Source organism: Dromiciops gliroides, chromosome X (genome assembly GCF_019393635.1).
Source record: "Dromiciops gliroides isolate mDroGli1 chromosome X, mDroGli1.pri, whole genome shotgun sequence".
Taxonomy (NCBI): Eukaryota; Metazoa; Chordata; class Mammalia; order Microbiotheria; family Microbiotheriidae; genus Dromiciops; species Dromiciops gliroides.
This window is the reverse complement of record NC_057867.1, coordinates 5,555,891-5,582,219: the sequence shown is the minus strand read 5'-3', so window position 1 is coordinate 5,582,219 and position 26,329 is coordinate 5,555,891. Positions and strand designations below refer to the sequence as shown.

General features: G+C 48.8%; 1 protein-coding gene across 4 annotated transcripts in view; it reads left to right on the top strand.

Moving 5' to 3' along the window:
- DCX (doublecortin) overlaps positions 1–24,296 on the top strand; it is a 45,774-nt gene extending 21,478 nt beyond the window's left edge. Inside the window, exons 4-7 of one of the 4 annotated variants that reach the window (XM_043974929.1) lie at positions 7,631–7,733; positions 8,733–8,855; positions 17,877–17,971; positions 21,730–24,296. In XM_043974929.1, coding sequence (XP_043830864.1) covers positions 7,631–7,733; positions 8,733–8,855; positions 17,877–17,971; positions 21,730–21,786 — 378 coding nt within the window. In that variant the 3' untranslated portion in view covers positions 21,787–24,296. Of the gene's footprint in view, positions 1–7,630; positions 7,734–8,732; positions 8,871–17,876; positions 17,975–21,729 lie in introns of all 4 variants that reach the window. The other 3 variants (XM_043974928.1, XM_043974927.1, XM_043974925.1) reach the window with 3 other exon arrangements.
- Positions 24,297–26,329: the final 2,033 nt, after the last annotated feature.

Below are 26,329 nucleotides of genomic sequence, written 5' to 3'. Positions count from 1 at the left end.
AAAACAATCAAAGTCAGCCACTGTTGCCTAGATGAAGTTTGAAAACCTTGCTTTCATTCTGGGGCAATTTTGAGACCAAGTTGGGGGGTTCTCTGCCTGGTAGAGGCAAAGGAGCTGTCCCCTCTTGAGTGCTCCCTTCCCTTTTTCTGCTGGGGTACATTGAAAACAACGAGCTTGGGAATGATCTGCTCATCCCAGCCTTCTAGAGTGCCCCTGCTTAGAATGTCCCAGGGGGTGGTCTACTTCTTGCATTCACTGCCTGAAAGGGCAATTTGTTGGTGTTGAGTCATTTCAGTTATGTCCAACTCTTTGTGATCCCATTTGGGGTTTTCTTGGCAAAGATACTAGAACAATTTTACAGATGAGGAAACTGAGGCCAAAAGGGTTAAGTGACTTGCCCAGGGTCACACAGTTAGTGTCTGAGGCTGGATTTGAATTCAGGGACAGCACTCTATCCACCGCACCACCTAGCTGCCCCTGAAAGGTTAATACTCAAACCTAAAGCCTTGTGATGTGAGCCCTTAATGTCCAACAGGCTCAGAGATGCCCTGACCTCCCTGTCTAAATGTGGGTCTGTGGAAACTGATGTCATCCAATTCTCCAAGGCAGGTCCCATCTCAAACAAACCTTTAAGTGAGTCACCTACACAGGAATCAAGGCTACCCTCCATGAAGGCATAAGTAGGGTCCAAACAGGCTATTGCAAGCCACATTCAGCAACTGGCCGATTCTTCCACCATTTTGCAATTTCCTGAAAACTGAAGCAAATGGGAGATGTCACTGTGCTGGTTCGTTGATTATTAAAGAGCTTTTGAGTCTCTAGAGCAGAATGCTGTCTTCAAAGGCCTTTTCCCATGAAGTGTCTTGCTTCTATACATCACTGAATGATATACATCGCCACTGAAAGAACCCTATTTGATGTGGAAGGGTAGGGAACTCCCTGCCAACGAATGAGATCACAGAAGTTTCAGATGGCTCATTTGAATCCATCAGCCAACAGAACACCAAGTGTGAAGGAGCCTTCCTACAAATATAGGGATAAGCCCTTAATTTGAGAGTCCTAAGGCTTTTTAGGCCATTGGACAAAAGCAAAAATGATACCACACAGATAACATTTTGTGACTGATTGACACAACCATATGCCCCTCTGGGCCTATGTATAAATATAGTAGCCTGTCAAGTCCTAGTGGATTCCAGAGCAGGATCCAGGTTCCTGAGAGGGAAACATTCTTGGGAGAAGGAAAGGGTTTCTCTCTATCCTCCCCCCCTCACCCTGGCCCCCATTAACAATGTGATCAGAGAGAGTGGACCAGTAGGAGGCAGTGCATCCAGCCAGGAGCAAAGTGTTGCAAGTGAGGACAAAAGTATGGAGAAGCACAGCCATCAAAGGACTCGAGTCATTGGATTTAGGGCTAGAAGGGGCTTCATTAGAGATAATCTATTCCAGGCCCCTCATTTTACAGAGGAAGAAAATGAAATCTAGAGAGGGCAAAGGACTTGCTCAAGGTCACACAGTGGCAGAGCTGGGATTCGAATCTGGGGCCTGAGACTTCTTCCACTACACTACACTGCCTCTCCCATCCAATAGAGGGATTAGATTTCAAACCAGCATCCTCCTTCAGTCTTGTGGCTGGCTTCCTTAAAAGCCGGATATGCTTCTAATCCCACCCCTAAAATTTCTGTAGTTTCCAAAAGGTGGATGATTCCCTGGGTCTGCCTAGAGCCAGAACTTTAGAAACAGTTGATTCTTTGTCTGGACAGGGAGTGGTCCTCTTCCTCCACTGCCTGATTCAAAAGACCAGTTTGCCGCCCATCAGCACTGTCCATGGTGCTGAACTCGGCCAGCGTATCAAGGTAGTGTCAGGGAAAGCAAAGGAGAGAATAAGTTCAGGTCCTGCCACCTAGGAAGCCCTTTGGTTGTGGTGTTTTTCACCAGGCAGGGGAAGGGGAAAGGAAGAAAGATAGGGAACTGGGAAGAAGTCAGGCAGGTAGGCTAATGAATCTGATAAACAGCGTGATGGTATTATTCAATATGGTCATTGAAGTGAGGTTGACTGTGGCCCAGTGCCTTTCTGAATGACTTTCCCAGATCATGTGATAGAATCATAGGACTTTAAGGTGAAAAGAACCACGTGGAGCACCAAGTCTAAGCCCTTCATTTTAAGTACCCCCAAATATGAGATGAATCCTGGACTCGACTCTGTAACCCTCAGGGCATGCCATTGAGGTAGCTCTCTCCCATACAGCTGTCTGCAGGACAGGCTCAGGGAACCTAGCAAGCTGGGACTGACCCCTACCTCAGAAGACAACTAGATGGGTAACTGGGTTGGGGGAGGGCTAGGAGAGGATTCCTGAAACCAAGGCATTCGTTTTCTTTTGAGTTTGGTCTTCTGAGTATCCAGGAGCTCTTTAACTTCTGGGGCTAGTTCCATCTAGCCTATAGCTGCCCTCCTGGTTGCTTTCTGACACTGCCATCCTCAATCAAGTCAGGGCTCCACCTCAGGAGGGACAGATCAAAAATGACCTTAGAAAGCAATCTGAGTCAGTCTGGGCATCAGATAAGTTAATAGTATCCCAGGCTCAGCCAACGTTTGTTTGTTTTGCTAGTAGCTCTGCATAAAGACAGGGACTATTGGTTAAATGGGCAGGGAGCCCAGGTGGCAACAGGAGCACAAGCTACATATGAGAATTATCAATAGCCCTGATAGCAGAGAGTGATGCAGTAAAAGAGCAAATAGATTCTATAGAATGTGGAGCCTACTTGGCTTCAAAGTAGCTCTCCCAGTATTTAAGGGGGCCTTTACACATGGTTATGGCCAGACTATTCTGTGGGGCTTTGTTCCCTCTGGGACAACTAGGTGGTGTAATGGGTAGAGTGCCAGCCCTGGAGTTGGGAGGACCTGAGTTCAATTCTAGTCTTAGACACTTACGAGATGGGTGACCCTGGGCAAGTCACTTCACCCTATTTGCCTCAGTTTCCTCATCCATAAAATGAACTGGGGAAGGAAATGGCAAATCCCTCCAGTATCTTTGCCAAGGAAAACCCCCAAGGGGGTCCCAAATACATGAATTAAATGATTAAGCAACAAGTGCTCCCTCTGATGGGGGGCTGGCCCAGTCTATCCATGGAGGGCAGGCCAGCCCGCTGACCTGCTGAGGATGTGTGGCTCTTCCACTCTGGCCAGCTGGCACTATACTCCAATGTGGAAAAGGCTATCTGGCTGCCAGGTACCTGCCCCCCAAGCCCAAGCCCAGGTAAACCAGGTCTGCCCTGGCCTGCCTTGTGAAGGACTAACAATTACCCAAGAGCTCAGAGGGGCTCTTCATGCTGGGATGGGCAGATTGACCTCTTTCAATGGGCTTGGGGCTAAGGAGGAGGGAGGTTGAATGTAGTGTAGTCCTGGGGCTCTGTGGAGATGCTAATCAGGCTGCTGCCTCAACCACTGATGAGGTCACTGAGATAGCCGCCATCAGGCTCTTTGTCTGAAAGACTGCAGTGGCTCAGCCGCAGAGCAGGGAGGGGAGGGGGCCGGGCCCTGACGCAGGATGCCGCTTGCGCCTGCGTGGAAGGGAGCATCGCCATGGCAAATGAGCACTCACATTAGCCAGTCTTTCCTGGGAGGATAAAGAAAGGGGAAGTGATCAGCCCCCCCCCCCAACTTCTGGCAAAGGACAATGGCAGTCTGTGTGCACGCTGCAGCTGCTGTGCCTCTGGGATACTTTCAGCCTCTCCCATCCACATGGCAGGAGTACTGCCCATGTCAATTCCACGATGCTCCCCATACACCCCTGTGTATATGGCCCAGGGCTGGGCTGGACTCCATATGAGTGGGACTGGAGCGGGAGGGGAAAGACATGGAAAGGACTTTTTTTTGCCTTTCTTTGTACCCCTGGCACATGGCAGGCACTTGATGACTGACTGCTCCAACCCTGTCACTTTATAGAAGAGAAAACTGAGGCTCAGAAAGGGGATATGAATTATCCAAGGTCCCCCAGGTAGGAAGTAGCAAAGTTAGGAATCACAACCAGATGCTCTGCCTCCAAATGCAGCGACCCAGTGACCTTCTGACTTTACTCATGCTGATGCTCCAAGAAGGCTCTGGCTGAGGGGTGTCAAAGCTGGCTTTGCCAGCTGGCCAGAGAGCCAAAGAATCCAGGGCATAACAGAACCTAGCAGACAGTGACTCCAGCATGCTAGGTCATGGGAAAGGCCAGGAAAGGTTCAGTCCTGTGTCAAGCAGGGCTTTGGGATTGGAGACAGTCAGCCTAAGGGTTAGAAGCCCCATTACTGCCCACAGGTCAGTGTGAGGCAGGGGTCTGGCAACTAGGCATGCAGGACAGAGGCCAGGGTATCTAGGGGTATAGATGGTTGAACGGTCAGCCAATGCCAGTTGTGCCTGTCATCCCATTTAGCTGGAGCATAGACTCTGGAAAAGAGAAATAGTGGGAGATGAGGTTGGGAAGACCCCTTGGGTCAAACCACAGAGGATCCTAAGTACCAGACCAAAGGGAGGGGCAAAGCTTGCAGGGCTAGGCAGGTGACGATGTCACTGTCCTCTGCCTTATCAGACCACATCCAGAGTATTAGGCTCAGATCTGAAGACCACATTTGGAGAATGTCCAGGGAGGACAACCAGGATGCTAAAGGGCTTGAAGTCCAGGCCATGTGAGAATCAGTTGAAGGAGTCATGGGTCTATAGCCTAGAGAAGAGAAGACTCAGGGAGAACAGGAGAACTGTCTTCAAGCTTGAAGCTGGCCTGGGAGACCAAGGACCCAGGTCCCAATCTCTAGGCTCTGGCTTGCTAGCCCTCATTTTCCAGCTTGAAATCCTCCAATCCCAGGGATTACTACTCCAAATGACTAATAAGTCAGTCATTTAGAAATGGCCCAATCCAGTGCCCATGGCAGACTAATTAGTTGGGAAGAGGGTAGGATTGCTGTTCTTTCATCTTAAAGGGGGCTTTGCCTGTGGGCAACAGCAAAGCCAGGAGGCTAGAAGAAAGTCCCTTTATAATTTAGCTGACATGTGGCCAAAGAAATATTATCTCCCATTTGTGCTAGAACTGTAAGTTAGGGTGGCAGATGTGACAGCCAAAAGAGACCAGAAAACAAACTCCCTCTGGCCCAAGCTAGATCATGTGATATTACCTGATCATGGAGCAGGAAGAGGACTCTGAGTTCAAAAGTGTGCCCCTGCCCCAACAGGGTACAGAGAGGTCACATGTAGGCCAATGTGTACCCCAACAGGGATCCCCTCTATAACATCCCAGATGGGAGTGGGGGATGACCAGCTTCCTCAAGGACAGCCAGTGATGGGCAACTCACTCTCTCCCGAGGCAGCCGATTCTATTCAGCTCAATTCTGATTGTTAGGAAATCTCCCTCATCTCGAGCTCAAATCTACTTCTGGAAAACCCATTGCCCTTCCCCTTGCCCCTTGCCCCTTGCCCCTTGCCCCTTGCCCCTTGCACCCAAGAGGGGAGGGGAGGGGAGAAAGACCAGTCTACGCCCCCTACCCCAGGACAATCCTTCATGTATGGGAAGACAGTGGTGGTGTTCTTGAACACACATACACACACAAATACACGCGTTACTGCTACTAGCTCTGCCCTTGGGACCCAAGCAGAACAAGGCTCTCCCCTCTCCCATATGCTAGCCCTTCAGTGAATGACCTATAGCTAGGAACCATGCCCCTTCCTCAAATCTTCTCTTCTCTTGGGATCACCATTCACAAGTCCTTCAACAGTGCTTTGATGGGATTGTTTGCCATCATCTTGATAACTTTCCTCTGGGTCCTTCCTCAAAGTTGGCCCCAGAACTGACTACAACATCATGTCCAGATGTGCTCTGACTCGGGAAGCTGGCAGCAACATGAACGCTGCCCTGGCCACTTTGATTTTCTTAATGCAATGGAAGACTCCATTGCCTTTTTTCTAGCTGCCATATTGCACTGTTGACTCATGTCCAGCTTGTGCTCTAGATTTTTTCACTAGCCCCAGAGCACAGCCGACCCCAAATTAGATTAGACATGTCATTGTGGTGATAACTGGTGTTCTTTTTGTTTGTTTGTTTGTTTGTTTTTAGTGAGGCAATTGGAGTTAAGTGACTTGCCCAGGGTCACACAGCTAGTAAGTGTTAAGTGTCTGAGGTCGGATTTGAATTCAGGTACTCCTGACTCCAGGGCTGGTGCTTTATCCACTGCGCCATCTAGCTGCCCCTGATGACTGGTGTTCTTAAAGTTAGGATAGAGAATAAAGGGCATTGGATGGGGAGTCAAGAGACCCTTTGAGTCTTGGTCCCTCTGCTTACTTAGGCACCTCCTTTCCACTCTCTTGGCTTCAGCTTGCTCCTTGATAATATAAGGCTGGTGGTTCCTGTCCTGCCCTACCTCTCTCATGGGCCTGTTAGGAGGAGGAAAAATTAGGAGGGAATGAATGTGAATAGACTTCATAGACTGGGAAATGTTTTCTAAACTAAAATATTTAGTACTAGCTGAACTAAAACATAAAGTACTAGCTATGCAAGGGTCAAGGATTCCTAGGAAGAGGGAGCCTCTTCAGGGGGAGAGGTGGTAGAGGAAAGATCAACTGGACAACTTGACTATGTTAGTTTGGGAATACTAGGAAGCTGTATTCGTGTGATCTTCTCCCACCTGCACTCCTGTACTGGAAGTCAGTGAAGTGAGCAGCCTACTTTCCTATATGCAACCTCCAGAATCAGGGTAGAGACACAATGGCACGATGGGAAGCATTCTGAGTATGGAATTGGTAGAACTGGGTCCAAATCCCTGCTCTGACACCTACCCCTGCCCCCTCTGGAACTCAGTTTCCCCCTCTATCAATGAAGGGCAGTGTACTCAGTGACCTCTTAGACCCCTGCTAGTAGGGCTATGAGAACTAACATCTCCATTGGACCAATAGGAAAACTGAGGCTCAGCGGAGACAAGTAATTTGCCCGGGTCCGACACATAGAACAGCAAAGTTAGCTGCTAATCCTTCCCTCGCTCACATTTCTTTGTATTTTCTTCTTATATATTTCATATTCACTCCTATGTTTCTGCCCAAAGAAAGTGGCTCCTTGGGGGCAGGGACTCTTTCATTCTTTGGCTTCACTTCCCTAGAACTAGCACAGTGCCAGGCACTTGGGGGGTGCTTAATAAGTGCTTGTTGGTTGGTTGGTTGGTTGGTTGGTTGATAATATGGAAGGCAACCAACACTGTGAGAGGCCTCAAGTCCTTGCCCTAAGAGAAGATGGAGAAATCAGGTATTCTTAACCTAGAAAAGGGAAGGCTTGGGAAAGGGCCGTGCTTGGTGCCTTGTGGAAGAGGCCCCAGGGGCCAGAGTCAGGAATGGTGGAAGGAGGGCACAGAGAGACAGATTTAGGCTGTGACTGTGGGGAAAAGCTTCCTGACCCCAAGAGTCAGATGAAATGACTTGGGAAGCAGGGCCCTCCCTCCCTGGAAGTCCTCAGACACAGTCTGGGTGACCGCTCGGCAGAGTGGTTGGACTCAGTGGCCTCTGAGGTCCCTTCTGACCTGACAGTTGTCTGTGAAGGGGTCAGGGAAGATTGGGGTCCTTCCAGCTGCCCCCAGCGGGTGTCCCACCAACAGATGTGGCTTGATTTCTCTTCAGGTGACCTGCCTCCATGATTTCTTTGGTGATGATGATGTATTTATTGCCTGTGGTCCTGAAAAGTTCCGCTATGCCCAGGACGACTTCTCCCTGGATGAGAATGGTGAGCACGGATGGCCCCTATGGCTTGGAGTCCTTGTCATGCCTTTGTTTCCCCTTTTAGCACTTGAGATTTCTGTGGGCTCACTTGGGTGACAGAGCGACATAAAGTGGCTTTGGAAGGATGCTGGACTGTGGGAGAGGATGGGTATGAAACTGCTGGCTAAATCCATCTTACCCTTCTCCCCACCCTACCCACTCACTCCCATCAGCAGTGCAAACCTGAGGTGTTGGGACCTGCAACCTTCCTTCCCGGCCATTCCCCTCACTCCATAACTAACCACCAGGATTAGCCCACGCCCAGTTCTCCCAGGATAGTTATGGACCAGTCTCCTCTTTCCTAACTTCAGCCAAGAAGGGGGGTTTAGGGCTTCACAGGGAACCGGAAGGAAGGAGAGCAAACCTAGATATGAGCCTAGAAGGGATCTGAGGAGCACAGATTTAGAAGTGGAATGGGCAAATTACTTGGCCAAGGTCCCACAGTTGGTAAGTGACAGAGCAGGAACTGAAACCTAAGCCCTAAGAATCTGAATAAGCCTTCTTGGGAAGCATAAGGAAGACAGAAAGCTTGAACCCGAACCACAGCGGTCAAGCTCAGCTGGTGCTGCTCTCAGGCCCCACCCAGCATCCCCAGCAAGTTGCTCTGCTGGGGCTCCATCGTCTGTTAGCCCGGGCTTCTTGTGGAGTCTGCTTTGCTTGTAGTCATCCCTCTCCACTAAGCCCAGGTCTGCGTCCCTGTGGGCCTTTACCATTCCAAATCCTGTGGGTTATTCTGTTAACAAACCATTCAATTGTGCCAATTTGGAGCATCCCTAGGGTCTCTCTCCCATCTACAGAGTTGGAAATCACCTTCTAGTTGTGATGTTGGCCAAGTCCCTGAGCACATCTAGGCCTGGGCAAGGGGCTGCGATGGAGTCAGTGTTTGGCTCAGAGGAACAGGGGGGCATCCTAACCCTGGACTCTTTCACAATAGATGCCAGTAACTTGGGTGCTTTCCCCCCAGAGTGTCGAGTCATGAAGGGGGCCCCGCCTGCCAACACTGGCACCAAGTCATCTCCCAAGACTCAAAAGAGCTCAGCAAAAAGTCCCGGCCCTGTGCGCAGAAGCAAGTCTCCGGCTGACTCAGGTAACGACCAAGATGGTAAGTAACTTTTCCTTTGCTGTGCATGCTGACTCTGCCCACAGAGGGCTACCTTTTGCATGCCTGAGGGTGCATTGCCACTGGATGCTAGATGTGTCTCTGTGGTACCAACCGAACCACACAATCCTGTGACAAAATTCAGTAAATATTCCCAATATTAAATGTTCCCAAGACAGGAAGACATGGCTCCAAGCCACTCCCCTAGAGTGGGCCCTCTGATGCACCCACTCAGGAAATCCAGCCCTTTCCTTGCCATCAGAACTACCACCAACATCACCACAGTCCCCAAAGGACTGGGTATTCAGTAGGCATTCAGTGTTTGTTGAATGAAGGAGTAGATGTACTTAACTAATGCTTTGCCTGACTGTGCAGACCAAAAACTAACCCATGCATGCAAATTCTGTTGAGAGTTTCATGTATACAGGTTTATATATGGCAATGGGAAGGTATTGGGCCATTTTCTCAGCTATGCCTTGCACATCATCACTGAATCTCACACACTTGGATAAAATTTGTGAAGACCAGCAATAGAACCAGTGTGAAATAAGAGCCAAGTTCTGCAATGGGCTGGCTCTGTGACCTTGGACAAGTCAGTCAACTTCTCTAGGCCTCGGTTTCCTCATTTGTAAAATTAGGGGGTTGGGCTAGATGTTCGCTAGGCAACTTTCACACTGTACCAAGCATAGATTCTCCAAACTGGAAGGGTTGGAAGCAGTCACTTGGTGCATCCCAAACCTGAATGAAAATCAACTTATCTACAGTCACCCCAAGAAGAGGTCATGCAGCCTGGGATCAAAGACCTCAAGCAAAAGGGAAGGCACTCCCTCTATTTTTGGCACCTCTACTTGTTAGGGCATATTTTTGCAGGGCAATGAGGATTAAGTGACTTGCCCAGGGTCACACAGCTAGTAAGTGTCAAGTGTCTGAGGCCGGATTTGAACTCAGGTCCTCCTGAATCCAGCGCCAGTGCTTTATCCACTGCGCCACCTAGCTGCCCCTATTGTTAGGAGATTTTGAGACAAAAATCTGTCTCTGCAACTTCTAGTCAGTGTTGTTGAATTGAATTGTTCCTACTTCTGTCCTCTGGGACCAAGCGGCATAAAGCTAATTGCCCCTACATAAAATAGCCCTACCCACCTACCTCTCCCCCAGCACCAGCAGGTCTCCCCTCATTTGGGCTAAGCAGCCCCAGTTTCTTCAACCCATCCTCCTATGGCATGGACCCAAGGCCCTTCACCAGCCTAGCTGCCCTTATCTGGGTTCTGGATGAGACCAAGGGGTGATGATGCCTGGACCAGAGTGGTGGCAGTGGGAATGAAAAGAAAGACAAAAGGGTTTTGAAAGCAGAAATTGAATAAAGTAATAAATAACCACGTGGGTGAGAAGTGAGAAAAAGGAGGAATTCAAGATGAGTCCAAGGTATATAGCCTAGATTTCTGGAAAGGAGATAGGGGCATGGTAAGACAGTAGTAGTAGAAGGGGGTGGTTTTACTTTGTCCATAGAGGAAATGTTTAAACAGCAGTTAGAGATATAGGGCCGGTACCCAAAAGAGAGGTCAGGGCTGGAGATGAAGATTTGGCTACAAAAAGAGCTGAGCCCTCAAGGAAAGTGGGTGTAAAAAGAGAAATCTGAGAGCTATAGCTGGAATGGGAAGAGAGCCCAGCATCAGGAGCCGGAATGCAGAGTGGGTTTCGCTCAGTCAGTAGCCTGTTGAGGGCCTCTCTCTCCAGACTGGCCAGAGAAATAGGTTCATCTTGTCATCTTGGCCAAATGATTGTCAATGCCCTTTTGAATGTTATGCTTGGAAGGGAGTCTCCTAAAATAATCTCTTTACGTTGGGGAGTGTTCCTCCCATGCATCTCTTTCCAGAAACGTTTCAGTGTAGGTCCAAATCACCAGAGTGGGTAGGTTGCTTCCTGACCCAGAATGCACAGGACAGAAAAACGAGTCACAAAATCCTGTCCCTCCTCCATCCTCTGAGAGACACCAATCATTTTCCTCAGGGAAATTCATCCTCTTAAAAACAGATCTGGGTTAACCTGTGGGGCAGCTAGGTGGCACAGTGGATAGAGCAGCGGCCCTGGATTCAGGAGAACTGAGTTCAAATCCGGCCTCAGACACTTGACACTTACTAGCTGTGTGACCCTGTGCAAGTCACTTAACCCCAATTGCCTCACCAAGAAAGAAAGGAAGGAAGGAAGGAAGAAAGAAAGAAAGGAAGAAAGAGAGAGAGAGAAAGAAAGAAAGAAAGAAAGAAAGAAAGAAAGAAAGAAAGAAAGAAAGAAAGAAAGAAAGAAAGAAAGAAAGAAAGAAAGAAAGAAAGAAAGAAAGAAAGAAAGAAAAACAGAGCTGGGCTAATCTCAAAAATGTGTTTGTAGCAGGTCCTTTATTTCCCTCCCTTAGTCAAAGGATTAATAGCTACCCTCAGCCCATTCCAGAGAACCCATCTCCAATTAAAATACTACCTTCAACAATGGCATAATCTGACAACCTATGGTTGAGTGTGGCCCCAGAAGCCTATGATCAACTCTGGAAGGGATCGCTTCCAGCCCACCATCTCCCTCTTCCCTAATGGAAGGGTTGGAGAGAGAAAGAGACAAAAGCATTTCTAGGCAGCAGAGGCAATTAGCAAAGCAGACTCAGAAAGGCAGACAGTGCCTGCCGATCTGCCCATCACCACCCCAGTGCCACCAGCTCAGACCCCACCCCCTCAGCCTGAGCCAGGGCTTGAGAAGGACTGATGTCCAGAGTGACTATACAGCCCTTCTCGAGTGGGGAAGACCCGAATGGCATCTTTCTCCCCGCCAGTCTACTTGGTCTCTTACTCTCCCATCTCCCCTCCCTCACTTTCCTGCTGAGGTAGTGTGCCCAACCACGCAATTCTCTGAGTTGTTGATTCTTCCCAGTAGGTGTTGCAGCTGCCCATCCCCCTCTCTCTTCCCACACCTCCCTTACCCTACCCCCACACACATAGCCAATCAGTTGCCCAGTCTTATTGATTCTTTTTTTTAAAGTCTTATTGATTCTTACATCTGCTCCCTTTTCTTTCACCTGGCCACCACCAGAGTAGTGGACCCTACTCCCATGGCAGGTGCTCTTATACTCAACAGTGACTGGGAAGGATTTCACTCATCACCTCTCAGCAGTGTCCCAAATTGTCTCCTAGCTTCTAGGCTCTTGCTTCTTCAATCCATCATTTGCAAGGTTGTGAAAATACACGTTCCTAAAGCACAGTCCCAGACTTATTCCACCTGACTCCCCCTCACAGCATCTCCATTCTGTGCAAACTAAACCCCTATCTGAGCCCTTGAACTCTATACTCGACCCCCGAGCTCCTTCATTTTACAGAGGAGGAAACTGCGGCATAGAAATAGCACAGGATGGGGGCAGTTAGATGGCGCAGTGGTAAAGACTGGCCCTGGATTCAGGAGTACCTGAGTTCAAATCCGGCCTCAGACACTTGACACTTACTAGCTGTGTGACCCTGGGCAAGTCACTTAACCCTCATTGCCCTGCAAAAAACAAAAAACAAAAAACAGAAATAGCACAGGATTTGCCCAGGGTCACACAGCTAGTACACATCCAGTGCAGTAGTGGAACAACCATGTCTTCCTGCCTCAAGTCCAGGGCTCTCTCCACTAGGCCATGCTGTCTCATCTAGATGCCCTTAAGGAGTTCACATTTCCAGATTACACCCCAGGGTTCTAACAAAAAGCTGGCAGTGAGCAAGGCGAGTCTTTGTCTTTGCATCCCAAACACCTGGCACAGTGCCTGGCACATCACAGGCATGTAATAAGCACTTGTTAAATTGACTCAAATTGAATTGAATTGAAATGTTAGAAGACTGTGGAGGGCTGGGACAGGTCTAGTGAAAGACCAATGAGTTGACTTCCATTATTGAGAAGCAAGCAGCATCTATGTGCTCCAGGCCAGTGAACTTGGCTTTGGCTCCTGGCAAAGTCCTAGATTGTCTTTTAAAGGGCTGCTTTGTGGACTCCCAGAAAAGGGAGCAGGGATCCCCAAGAGCTCTCCTGGCTTCAGGAAGAGCAGATCATGCTAGGCTCATCTCCTTTCCCTTTCTGCCATGGTCACCCAACAGGTAAATCAGAGGAATGCTGTCAATATAGTTTCCCTAGATTTTAGCAAGGCATTTGGCCAAATCCCTTGGGGAATTCTTGTAGAGAAGAGTAGCAGTTAGATGGCATGGAACTGTCCAAGCTGCCAAGCTCAGACGATAGCTCAATATGAGCTTGTAAGGAGGTCTCCAGTGTGGTATCCCACAGATCTGTGCTTGACCCTGTGCTGAATTTTATCACTGACTCAGATAAAGACATAGATGGCATAGTTACCAAATTTGCAAAAACTATAAAAGCAACAAAAATCTTGATGGGCTCAATCTAAGAAAGTGAAATCTAAAAGGGAAAAACAAAAAGCTAAAAAATGCTGGTTGGGGAAGATATAGCTAGACAGAGCTTCAGCTGAAGAAAGATCTGGGAATCTTAGTAGCCCACATGTTTAATGTGAGTCAACAGCATGTGGTGGTGGCCAAAATGACAATTAGGAGTTTAGGATGCATTAAATGAGGAGTGGTCTCAAGACAGTGAGAGGTGATAGTCCTTCTGGTGCCCTAGAGTCTTGGGCTCCATTCTGGGAACCACTGGCTTTTATTTCCTACAGAGGAGCACTGGTTTCCTGGCCCCTTACTCCCAGGTGCTGGCTGTGTTCAGCCAGGTGGTTCCTCAGACAGCACACACAGTACTGGGCACAAAGAAGCTGCCAGGGTTTTTGCATTGGCAGAGCCTTACACCTCACCTTGCCATTAGTCTCTTCCAGCTTTGAGTTCTGTCCCATCCCATGATTCTGCGCCTCCCTCCATGAAGCCTTGGCATCACCCCACCCTGTCTAAGGTCTGATTTAGTAGTAACTTTAACTGTCTTAGTCACTCATTTGTCTTTCCCCTCATACACCAGGGCTTCTATGGGGCAATCCTGCTTCTCCACACTACTTTTGATTGGGAAGCTTGGAGGTGATTGTAAGAGGAAGGCTGACACCCCGCTGGGGGTTTCCAAGTAGCCCCAAGTAATATATTACTCCTTTCTTTTCTTTTCTTTTTTTCTGTGAGGCAATTGGGGTTAAGTGACTTGCCCAGAGTCACACAGCTAGTAAGTGTTAAGTGTCTGAGGTCGGATTTGAACTCAGGTCCTCCTGAATCCAGGGCCGGTGCTCTATCCACTGCGCCACCTAGCTGTCCCTAATATATTACTCCTAAGGAAAAAGTCATTAAATTGTCCCTCAATCACAAGCACACAGCTCCTCCCCCATAAAGCTGAAAGGTTGGCACTTTAGGGAACACAGATAACAGAGTCAGTGCCCATCCTCAATGGCATTAGGAAAGAGGGTATACTGGAGAGCCTGCCTATGCATATAGCTACAAGATTTGGTGGCCTCACAGCCTCTTCAAGAGGCTCCTCAAAGCTAGAGACAGTTCCCCATCTGGGATACATGCAATGACCCTAAAGATGTCTCCTCTGGACCAACTCCCAGTCTGTGAGGCCACCAAGAAAGACAGACAGGTTACTCTGGCATCCAGGGATCTTTGTTTGGAATAGTCCTCTCACCTAGGCTTAAAGAGATTCTGGAACCATCCCATCCACCCCGGGGATCAGTGTGGCACAGGGGGTATGACACATTCTTGCTGGATTGGTCCAAATCCTGGTTCTGACCCTTATTAACTTCAGGACCTTGGACAGGTTACTTCCCCTCTAAGAAGGCTGGACTTCATGACCTCTAATGTCCCTTCCAGCTTTAAATTTCTGATCTGAGGATCCTTGACTTTGGAGGACAAGCTATTTCTTCTTGCCTCCTTCCCCTACTAGGGAATCCGAGGATCAGAGTGTCCATATCTGCAGGCATAAATCCAGTTCTGGGTCATTTCCAAATAAAGGAGGGCTTGCTGGAAAGTGACCAGGCCCTGAATGAGAGCTGCCCCCACTAGGGAAGGAGATTCCAGATAAAGGCCAGACAGCCCAGAGTGATAAGCCAAAATTACTGGAAAGTCAAGTGTGGTGGTTAGCAAAGAGGGCTGACTTTGCCTAGTGCCCAACACTCCCAGCCAGAGGAGGTGGAGAACACCCCTGTACTGAAGGGGGCACAGCCCTGCAAAGTGGGGACTAGCAAGGAAGGGGGACCTATCTGCACCAACAGCTGGCAGCCCTGGAGGGGATTCCATTCTGTGAGCCATTGCTGCAACATGGAGATGGGAGCTGGAGTCAGCCATGTGGGAGAATGGTCACCCCCAGCCACCATGTGCCAATGCAATTCAGAGCAAACATTCCGTGTCCCAGGAAAGGCCAAGGGCACCGATGGCATAGGCAGCTAAGAGGCCTGGACTTTCTGCTCTTTGCTCATTCCCTTCTCTCCTCTCCTCTTCTCTCTTCTTCTCTTCTTTCCTCTTCTCTCCTCTTCTCTTCTCCTCTCCTCTTTCTTCTCTTTCCTTCTCTCCTCTCTTCTTCTCTTCTTTCCTCTTCTCTCTTCTCTTCTCTCATCTTTCTTCTCCTCTCCTCTCCTCTCCTTTCTTCTCTTTTCTTCTCTCATCTTCTCTCCTCCTCTTCTCTTCTTTCTTCTCTCTCTTTCTCTTCTCTTCCCTCCTCTTCTCTTCTCTTCTCTTCTCTTCTCTTCTTCTCTTTTCCCCTCTTCTCTCTTCCTTTCTCTCATCTTTCTTCTCTTCTCCTCTCCTCTCCTTTCTTCTCTTTTCTTCTTTCATCTTCTCTCCTCCTCTTCTCTTCTCTTCTTTCTTCTCTCTCTTTCTCTTCTCTTCCCTCCTATTCTCTTCTTCTCTTTTCCCCTCTTCTCTCTTCCTTTCTCTACTCTTCTCTCTTCTTCATTTCTTTCTTCTCTCCTCTCCTCTTCTCTCATCTTTTCTTCCCTATTGTCTCCCCTGCCATTAGCAGGCTTTCCTAAGCAGTTGCTTCAAGCTCACAGGACCATAGATTAAGAATTTGAAGGAACCTTTGATGCAATCGAATCCAAGCCTGACTTTTCCAAAGGAGGAAACTGAAGCCCAGAGAGATTAAGTAACTTCTTCTAAGTCACAAATCATAAGTGACAGCAATAGAATTCAAACTCAGATCCTCTGTGGCAACCTACAGTGCCTCTGAGAGCTTCAAGGCCAGGTTGTGAAGAAAGCCCAGGGGCAGCTAGGTGGCGCAGTGGATAAAGCACCGGCTCTGAATTCAGGAGGACCTGAGTTCAAATACGGCCTCAGACACTTGACACTTACTAGCTGTGTGACCCTGGGCAAGTCACTTAACCATCATTGCCCCGCAAAAAAACCCCAACCAAACAAAGAAATCCCAGTGGAAAATCAAAAAGAGGGCTGAATTTAAAACCAAGACCTAGGTTAGAATCCTAGCTTTGCCACAAGAACAAATCCTTTCCCCTTTCCCCTTTCTGGATCTCAATTTCCTCATCTGTAAAATGAGCAGATTGGGCCAGATGCCCTCTAAGTTCCTTTAGGTTTGAAATCTGTGGCTCCTAGGAGAGCAAGCAGGATGGCTCCTGGCTCAGAAAGTGAGCCCTGAAAGAAGCCAGCAGAGCCAGGAAGCTGAGATGAGGAAGAATGGCATGCCAGGCATGGAGGACAGACAGTGCAAAGGCATGGGAAGGGGAAACAGAGGGTCATGTGTGAGGAACAGCCAAGAGGCCAATTAGGGGAGGAGGAGGAGGAGGAGGAGGAGGAGGAAGCATCATGTAAGTAGAATGGAAATGTAGGATAGAGCCAGATTATAAAAAGCCTTAAATGCCAAACTATATATGATTCTAAAGGCAGCAATAGGGAGCCACTGGGGTTTACTGAGTAGGACAGTGACATGATCAGGCATGAGCTTTAGGAGAATCACTTTGGTGACTATGTAGATAATAGATTGGAGTAGAGAGACTTGAGGATGGAAGGTCAACTGGGAGACTGGTTCAATAATGGAGCTGAGAAACAATGAAGAAGGCCTGATGAAGGTGGCAGCTCTAGGAGTGAAGAGAAGGGGCCCTATTTGAGAGATGTGGATGGAGAAATTAGCAGGATATGACAACTAATTGAATGTGTCAGGTAAGGGAGGTGCCAAGGCTGGGAAGCCAAGAGGCTGGGAGGATGGTAAGACTGTTGACAGAAAGAAGGATGTATAGCAGGGGGAGACGAGGGTCAGCACAAGACAGGAAAATGGGGCTGATGGCCTCTGGCCTGTTCCTACATAATTTTGATCTCATCCTCTCTCCTCTACTAGGCCCCTGTCTTTCGCAAGCTTATCATTTCATAATTTGAGAATTTACTCTTTGATGTTGGCTTCGTGTTATTATTAATGATCCCTTACATTTACTTGCAAAGTCCTTCACAGTTACAAGGTCCTTTTCATTCATTATCCCAGTTTCTGCTGACAACCAGGGAGGGAGGCTTAGAGAGGGTCAGTGTCCAGTCCCCAGGCCACGCAGCAAGGCAGAAGCTAGGCTCAAACGAGAAGGGAGGCCTCCACACTGTTGGACCACAGAGCCCTTCCTGCAGTCATGGAAGCTGTGACCATCATTTCCCCCAAAGACTGCGCTACCTCCCAAATGAGAGGCCCCATTGTTCCAGGCCCCAGCCAGTCGGTAACATCTCTGGGGCCTCCCAGTGGGAATACTCCCTTCCCCTGGCAGCCCCATCCTTCTCCTAAGAAAGGGAGAACAAGAGGCTGCTTCCTGCTCTCCCCTTTTCATGAGCACAGGAGTCCTTTCCCCATCACTTCACATTTGCTTTCCATGATCTGGGTGGGAAATGAAAGGGGCTTGGTTAACTGACACATAGACAATGACAGTGGGGCAGAGGCCCAGTCTTGCCTGTTGGGGAAGGGAGGGCTTATGTATGATTGACTTCTGGGTATCCTTGGGAGAGGGATGAGGCAGTGGCAAGCACAGAGAATCCCTGGTACTTGCAACGCTACTGACTTTGGACCGCCTTTTCTGTTCTCTTGGGATAGCCAACGGGACGTCTAGCAGCCAGCTGTCCACCCCCAAGTCCAAGCAGTCGCCCATTTCGACCCCCACCAGCCCTGGGAGCCTCCGGAAGCACAAGGTATTATGTCTCTTATACCTTACTAAACCCCCTTGTGCTTTATTTACCTGGCCAGGTGGGAATGCTGTTCCCATTCCATCTCAACGACACCAATACCGCACAATCTCCTCATCTGTCTCCACAGCCTTTGGGCCAGGCCCAGGAATTCCAGCAGGTACCACAGCCACCCACTTGCTCTGATTGGTTCTTTGGGCCTCTGGCCACCAGTTGCTTTCCAATTATGAGCCAAAGGAAGGGAGCTGTTGGCCCCTGGCCCAGAGGCCTGCTCTGGCCGGGGGTGGGTGGTCTCAGGCAAGCAGAAAATGAAGGTGAAGAAGCAGGAATCGTCAACAACCATCAGGGAAAAAAGTGTTCAGAAGCGTGAATAAACAGAGGTTGGCAAGCAGAAGTATTCCTGAGGTCTCACCGTGTGGCCATCAAAGTTGCAAAGGAAAAAAATGGGAAAACTCGTTGTCAGAGGGGCTGTGGGAAGAAAAACCGGAGCATTGTGCCAACCACTCTGGAAAATGATCAGGAATGATTATGTAAGAAAAAAACTGTTCATTGTAACTTTGACCTAGAGATCCCACTCTGGGGACCGTATCCCAAAGAGGTTATTGAAAGCAATCAAAGACCCCCATGTACACAGAGATTTTTAGTAGCACAGTCTATGATCACAGAAATCTGGGAACAAAGTCTGTGTCTCACATAGTTTGCCAATGGCTTACCAAATTGTGGCAGATAAATGGAATGGAATCTTGCAACACCATGAAAGATTCAGAGAAATAGGGGAAGCCTTGTATGGAGTGATGTAGGGTGAAGAAGGTGAAGGCCAAAGAACAATATGTAGAATGAGTATAACAATGAAGCAAGGGGTGATGTCTGCTGGCGCAAATCCTTCCTTGCTGGGAACAACTGGTAAACTCCCCAAATAGACAGTGATAGTGCCTTGTCAACCACAGTTGTACTCAGATGCTTTGGCTTAATGCTTTGGAAGAAATCTACCTTTTTAGGGAGCTTTATTGGGGTGTTTGTTGGGAAGTGTCAGTAGTCTCCAAACAAAAGACGCCAATCGGTTGTAAAGAAATCGATTTTTTAAAAAGAAGACAAAGTCCTGGCATCCCCACGACTTCTGCTGGTCACCTTGGGGACCCAACTAGCAATCAGCTCCTTAGCGTAGGTCTTCCTGGTCCAGGGCAGGAAAGTGGAGGTGATGTTTGCCCTGGCTTCCTCATACTGGACCAGGCTTCCTGCTTCATCCAGCAACAAGTCCAATCCCAATTCAGCTTCCAGAAATCCGATCTGGGGACCTGTTGTCATCCTGAAGACACATACAGGTGACCTCAGGGACCTGGGCAGTATGATGTGTGTGGTAGCACATTCCGTAGCAGCTGTCCCTTTATCAGGGAGATAGATGAAGACATAGATGGCACATGTAAAATTTTCAGATGACATGGGCTTAGAAAACAGCCAGTATGGTGGCCCCAGAGGAAGGATCCAGAAAGATATGGACAGGCAAAAACGCTGAGTTGGAGGATAAGTGGAAAGTCCCCAAACTTCAGCTTCCCAAACCATGACTAGACTAGGATCCATCTGTGCTGCATCCTCAGGCCGCAGCCTAAACAGATCCACAGACACTGCAGAGCGGGCCTTTCTAGTGACTGAGGACATTGCTGGCAAGAGCTCAGTACAGATATGTTTGTTTTGGGTTTTTTTTAGTGAGGCAATTGGGGTTAAGTGACTTGCCTAGGGTCACACAGCTGGTAAGTGTTAAGTGTCTGAGGTCGGATTTGAACTCAGGTCCTCCTGACTCCAGGGCTGGTGCTCTATCCACTGCACCACCTAGCTACCCTGTATAGATATGCTTGAGGCCATCAGGATCCCCTTCGATTTCTGTCACATAGATTCATTGGCCAGGGCCTTGGATTGAGCTTTTCAAATGTAACCTTTGGGTCAGTCAAGAAACATAATTGGGGGGCTTCCATGTGAATCCCCCCTCTAACGGGATTCTACAAAGGAATCCCTCAAACTACATGGCTAGCAATATGGTGCCACTCTGCAGCATAAGCCCGAATGCCTTTGTACAGAAAGCTGATGTTCAGGGGACTCCAGAAAGCAGGCTGACGGGTCATTGTGTCCTTCTTTATACTCCCACACAGCCACTCTAAAGCCACGGGCCTGCTCAGCTTCCAGACATGCCAGCCCTGGAGAATGGAGTACTTGCTTGTGCTCAGTGGCCAACTTGGCTTTGCTCAGAAGCTGTCCAGACTGGCAAAGATGGGTGGTTGAACCCTATCTAGCCATCCCTGTATGAGTAAACAGGAAAGGGATGGATGGGCTTCCATGAGCCACTTTGCTTGCTGCAAAAGCCTACTCTAGACCCATTAGCACCTTAAACAATGGCACTTAAGGAGGAATGAGACATTGACAGAAACTAAAAAGGTCTGTGATTCTTAGAGTTGTCTCTACATATCCCCCAGAATATGGGACACAGATTGGAGGGGTAGTTCTACACACGGCCGAGGAAAATGCCAAGACTCAAGGGCACGTGATGCTGGCACACTTACTGGACACTCTGCCTTCATCAGAAAGCTCTTCTAAAAGTGTCAAACGTTCCCCCCCCCCAGGAACTTGACAGAATTACCCCCCCATTGTTTTTTACTTAGATGAACCAAGGAAGGAAAATAGCCACTTATCAGTCAACAAGTATTTATCCATTCATCAATATTCTACATGTTATTAGAATGATAAGGGCCCTTAGTAACCATCTCATTCGATCCCTTTATTTCCCAGAGGAAGAAACTGAGGCCCTGGAGGGGTAAGGGACTTTAGATCTCTTTCTGTTGTCCCAAAGTGACCCAACCCATCTTGCATCAACAGCCTTGAAGTTCTCATTTTCTCCCTGGTTCTCCTCTATAGCTACCTGTCTAGGACAGAGACCAATAAGGAAGGTCCTTATCTCATAGCATGGAGAAGGGTGTGAGAAAGCTAATACCAAAAAGGGGGTAGTACTGCTAATTGGGGGGGGCATCCCCCTCCCTGTACATATTCTATTTGTCTGGGATGCTTGCAGAGGAGAGCAACCAAGATGGCAAAGGACGTGAAGATGTGGCCGAGGAAGTTTTACTTGGGTAGAAGTTTTGAGTTGTACATAATAGCTTTCTTCCAGTATACAAAGGTTGACATGTGGAAGAGGATCCACGCTTACTCTACTTGGCTCCAGAGAGAAGACCTCATCTCCCAGTGGAGATGAGTTACACAGAAGAAAATCCAAGCTTTGATGTCAGGACGTACTTTCTAACCAAGGTGGGATGGGCTGCCTAGGGAAGCAATGGACTCCTCCTCCCCCATGTGCACCCTAAGGACTCTTCAAGTAGAGGCTGGACACCGGCTCATCGTCTTCCTGCATGCATAGAGTTTGCTCTAGGTGTGCCTCTGAGGTCTCCTGCAGCTCTGAGATTCTATGATTCTGGTATAATGTGATCATAGAGTGTTAGTGCTGGGAGGAACTGGAGTGCCCCCTTACTTTCCAGAAAGGAACTCTGAAGACCAAGGATGGCTAGGGAGGGCCATAGGATCCCACAATCCCACAGTGTCAGAGCTAGAAGAAGCCTTAGCCATCATCTAATCCAGTTTCCCATTTTACGGCCGAGAAGGGAATGGGCTCCAAGGTCCCATGGTGAGTTAAGTGGCAGAGCCAGCACTGGGACCTAGGCCTGTCCTAGGTTCACATGTCTGGTGTGAAGGCAAGTTAACACTGGCTCCTTTTCTTCTTCCAGGACCTGTACCTGCCTCTGTCCTTGGACGACTCCGACTCCCTGGGAGATTCGATGTGAAGAGAAGACGATGCCCCGCATCCAGAGGCCAACTTTCCACTTTCCTCCTATACAGTATGGTACTTCTGCTAGAGTGTCCAATAGGGCGATTATTGCTTTCAAGTTTCAAAAAAAGAGAGAGAAAGAAAGAAAGAAAAAAAAGAAAAAGGACGCAGAGTTAACATGGGTTTTTGTTTTCTGTGATTCCTCCTCTGGGCCACAAATCCACAGTTATCAAGTAAGGAGGTTAGATGGATACCATTTGTTGAGTAATTTGATGGGGATGTGATATGTGCCGTTCCATGGACCTTCTGTGAAATTCCTGAACCCCCACGGGGTTCATGCTAGTCTTATTCTAGTGCTATAGATTGCCTTCCAAGGAGGGTAGCTCATACAAGTCACACCGAAAATGTGGCTGGGGGCAGGGGGTGGGGGGAAAGGGAATCTGGAGCAAAAAATCCTTGGTGAATCCTCAACTGGGCAAAAAGTGCCCCTGATCTCCTTGTCTGAAGAAGGCTGCCAGGGGTAGGAGCTGATGCTGGTCATCTCTCAGCTTGCCCCTCTGACAGAGCCCCAACCTGACATCTGACACCAATTTGGGATGCCAAGGAGGCAGGGTGAGCAGGGAAGCCAGTGACTTGTACTAGTGCCATCACCTAGCAGGGTGAGAGCACCGTACTGAGTGAAGGTGACCACACCAGAAGGATTCCTAGCCTAGCCCACCAAAGCAAGAGCCATATCTGGTAGGCTTTGGAGAGTGGGGTCAACTCCTTCACCTCCTCCACTGAGCCAAGCAGGAATCCATGAGCCAACCTGATCAGCTGGAGCCAAGGGACTTGAAGCATCCATTCCTGAGGGCCATGTTCATCCTCTTGTCAGTGATGGTATCGGGCTATCTCCATGTCTTCTGTTGAATGCCTTTGCGAACCACCAACACTGAAAACACTGTGAGAATTTGTTTTCAGGGCTGACATCTTTCAGTCGCATTTTATAGCAAGAACTCAATCTCCTTTTTGTAAACAAGCAAAAACAAAAACCTCATGTCTGTGTTTCAGGAGTAAACTCTTCCTGCTCCTTTTTTTATAAGCTGGGCCTTTTTCTTTTGTCTAAAAAAAAATGTGCAGAAAATGAAAAAAAACCCACCACCAACAACAACCTTCCGAACCACAAAAGGATGAGAGTTTAGCGATGATGCTGTCACTGCCAAACTGCCTTCTGGAGATGCCAAGAACAGCCAAGGCCCACACAGTGGGATCAGCCTTCAAATGAGCTTTGTAACCATTGAGCTGGAACACCCAATGCCAGCGGGGCCTACCATTCCCACTGCATCCTCAGTCCTTCCCATTGCCACCCAAACAGAGAAGACATTGCTCCTCTTCACCTTGGATGCCTGATTTGGCCCAGCCTTTGGGCTTTGAGGCTGGAGCTCCCCTGAGAAGTCATGAGGCCTTCTCAACTGAGATCTGAAGTCACACCTGACTCCACCACCATTTCCCTGTGTGTTAGAAGGGATAGGGAAGGTTTGAATGGCATGGCATGGCATGGCTTGGCTTGGCTACTGAATGACTCTGGGTCATTCCTCCACCATACCTGGAGCAAGCCAGTTGTGTGTGTGTGTCTGTGTGTGTGTGTCTGTGTGTGTGTGTGTGTGTAACTGTGTCACCATCAAGTGTCCTCTGCAGGCCACCTCAGTCTGGGCTGCTGACTACTGACGTGGACACAAGATGGGACACACGGTGCTGTGGTAGGGGACACTATGGCAGAAGTGTGACTTGGATCTTAGGATCTTAGCACATCTGAGCTGAAGGAGACCTTAGAACTCATTTCATCCAACCCTCTCATTTGAAGATGAGGGACCTGAGGCCCAAAGGGAGGAAATAATTTGTCCAACATCACCCAGGGAGTAGGCAGCAGAGTCAAGATTTGAACCCCCAACCCCTGACTCAAAATTACCCAAGTCAAGCTCAAGACTGGCCCTGCTGCTGGAGCCAAGACAATGCATGATGGACACGCCCTCCACTCTCCTGTTGAACCTTCTGGTAGCATAAAGGTCAAGGGTCTCTTCCCTTCTTCCTCCTTCTCTCTTTTCTTCTGGGAAGTTGAAGGATTCCCTGGCCACTCCCCTTGCATTCCTCCTAGGAGCTCATTGTAATTTCTTTGGAAGAAGACTTTCATACTCCTGTTCTCCATTTGGTGGGTCACCCCTCAAGGGTCTAAAGCAGTAGCCCCATCCCCAGACCCCCCTGGCCTCACATGCAGGGCTTCTGCCCGCTGGTCATCTCCTTCTCAGTCTCTGGTGGGCTCCCACCAGAATCCTGGTATTTCTTTTTACTAGTATGGAGCCCAAAGTTCTCAAACCACAGGCCCAGGCTCATCTTGCCTTAACTAGCTCCATGGAGCCAATGATCCAGTGTCCAGGCAGACAGAAGCTTCGCTTGTGCTGTTACCATCAGGGAAGACCAGGCCTCCTTAGGCCCTCTGTGGGGCAGAGACAGGCCCACATCCTTTGTGATCTCCACTCTCTTCTGGTGTTCCTGGGCCAGTATCATCAGTCAGTCCCTAAGGAATTCCTTCTCTCCCCTGTTTCTCCTAAGCTTGTGCCCCTGCTAGACCCAGCTGCCCAAGGAGTTTCCAAGGCTCCCTCAGCCCCGACGGTGTGCCTGCTGAATTCTTTCCAGCTTCCCAAGTACAAATAATCCCCATTTTGTTCAGATGCTTCCTAATTATAGATTAAGATGGTATACTACCCTTTATGATGCCAAGACGGCCTTCATCTTAAAATCTGCCAAAGATAACAATGAAATTGAAAACTGAAGGCCAATTCCTCTAATAGAGATGCAAAAATACTAGATGAGATATTAGCTAATAGAATGCAGCAATACATGGGATTTTTTAATATCTGGAAGGAACATAAAAGGTCAGCTAGTCCAATTCCTTCATTTACAGTCAAGGAAACTGGGGCCCAGGCAGGGGAAGTTGCACGTGATTTGGGGATAAATGTGCTCATGTGCAACTGTCCCCTCTTTTGAATTTCTCTTTTAGGTTTGAGGCTATAAACAACTTGTCACTGTGACCCCCCCACACTGTACTTCTGAGTATCTGTTTGAAAACCCTTTGAGGGCCCTCTGTGTCGGCTGGGCCCGTCCTGGCCTCATCTGCTTTATCTCTAAGGTCCCTCGTGCTATTTTCTTCACAGTCAGCAGACACCCAGGGCTTCAGAAAGCATCTGCTGCCTCCATTCCTCTTAGCCTCTCTCTTGTCCCACTTCCCCATGTATATGACATAATGGCCATTGCTCATTCTGACTTCCTGCAGAAATAGACATAGGGTCAAAGAAAAAGGAAATGCACGGGGAGAGGGGCAGATGGAGAGGAGAGGAATGATTTCCTAGGTGAGGTTAAATAGGGGGCCTGGGAATGGAAAGGTGATGGGAAAGGGCCTTCTCTGAGGCCATCATTAGCAAAGCAAAGCAGAGGCTATCGTGTGGCTCTGTGGGACCTTTGGGGCCCCTGTAGACACAGAATGTTACAGCTGGAATGACCTTTGGGCACGCACGTAGAAACTCCAACTTGAGAGGGACCTTGGGCTATACCATGGCGTAACATGAAAGAATATAATATATGACATGTCAGCGCTAGCCTAGAAGGGACCTTGGGCTAGAGAACATTAGTGCTGTTAGGGGTTTGTGAAATGATCTCATCCAATGCCCTCATGGTATAGAGAATGAAAAGGCCTTTGTCCACAAGGGTGGCAGGGTTGGGGCCAGAAGTGAGGTGTCCTGGATCCCAGCAGGGCCCTCTCCTATACACTTAGCTTTCCCTCCCCTGGCTTTCTGAGAGATGTTGCATCTTGGAACCCCAATGCCATCAAGCAGAGGGAGCAAGGTCCAACCCTGCTGAGGAAGTACAGTACAACCATTCAGGGGAAGTAGAGGGATAGAGTGGGCCCATCAGGAAGGCAAGGGAGGGCCCAAGGAGCCCCAAGTGGCCCTTGGGGACAAGAGGCCAAAGGAGCATGAGGCCTGGCCCTCTTCTGGGAGAAGTATGTGCTCAACTCTCATAGCCCCAAGTCTGGGGCCTGGACAGACTAGCTGTTATCTCCCATCCAAATGCACCCTTGCTCTTAGAACAGGAAAGGAAGAAGGCAGAAGAGCCACAGCCAAGAGATGCCCCTACACCTTTTAGGGAGCTTTGAAATCTTTCTTTGCAAGACTGGTTGGGGCCATTAGTAGCTGGAGCCCTTCCTTTGGTGGCTAATCTTGGCTGCTTCTCTCAGACCCCACTTGGCCTCCTTAGTGACTGCTCCCAGAAGGCACTGGGAAAGGAGTTAAATCCATGCCCTGTCCATCTGCCTATAGCTGTGAGGAGCCATCTGACCTAATGAGGTTTAGGGGTCTAGGCAGCCTCAATCTCTACGGCCAATCCTGTGCTACCTTTGGGCCAAGGGAGTTGGGAGGGCCATCAAATCTGGGCAAAGTCACCAAAGCTTTGACAATGAGCACCTTGCTCCCTTTTAGAGTCTTCAGTGCCCAGTCATTCACTCCTCCATCTACATGCTTACCTTC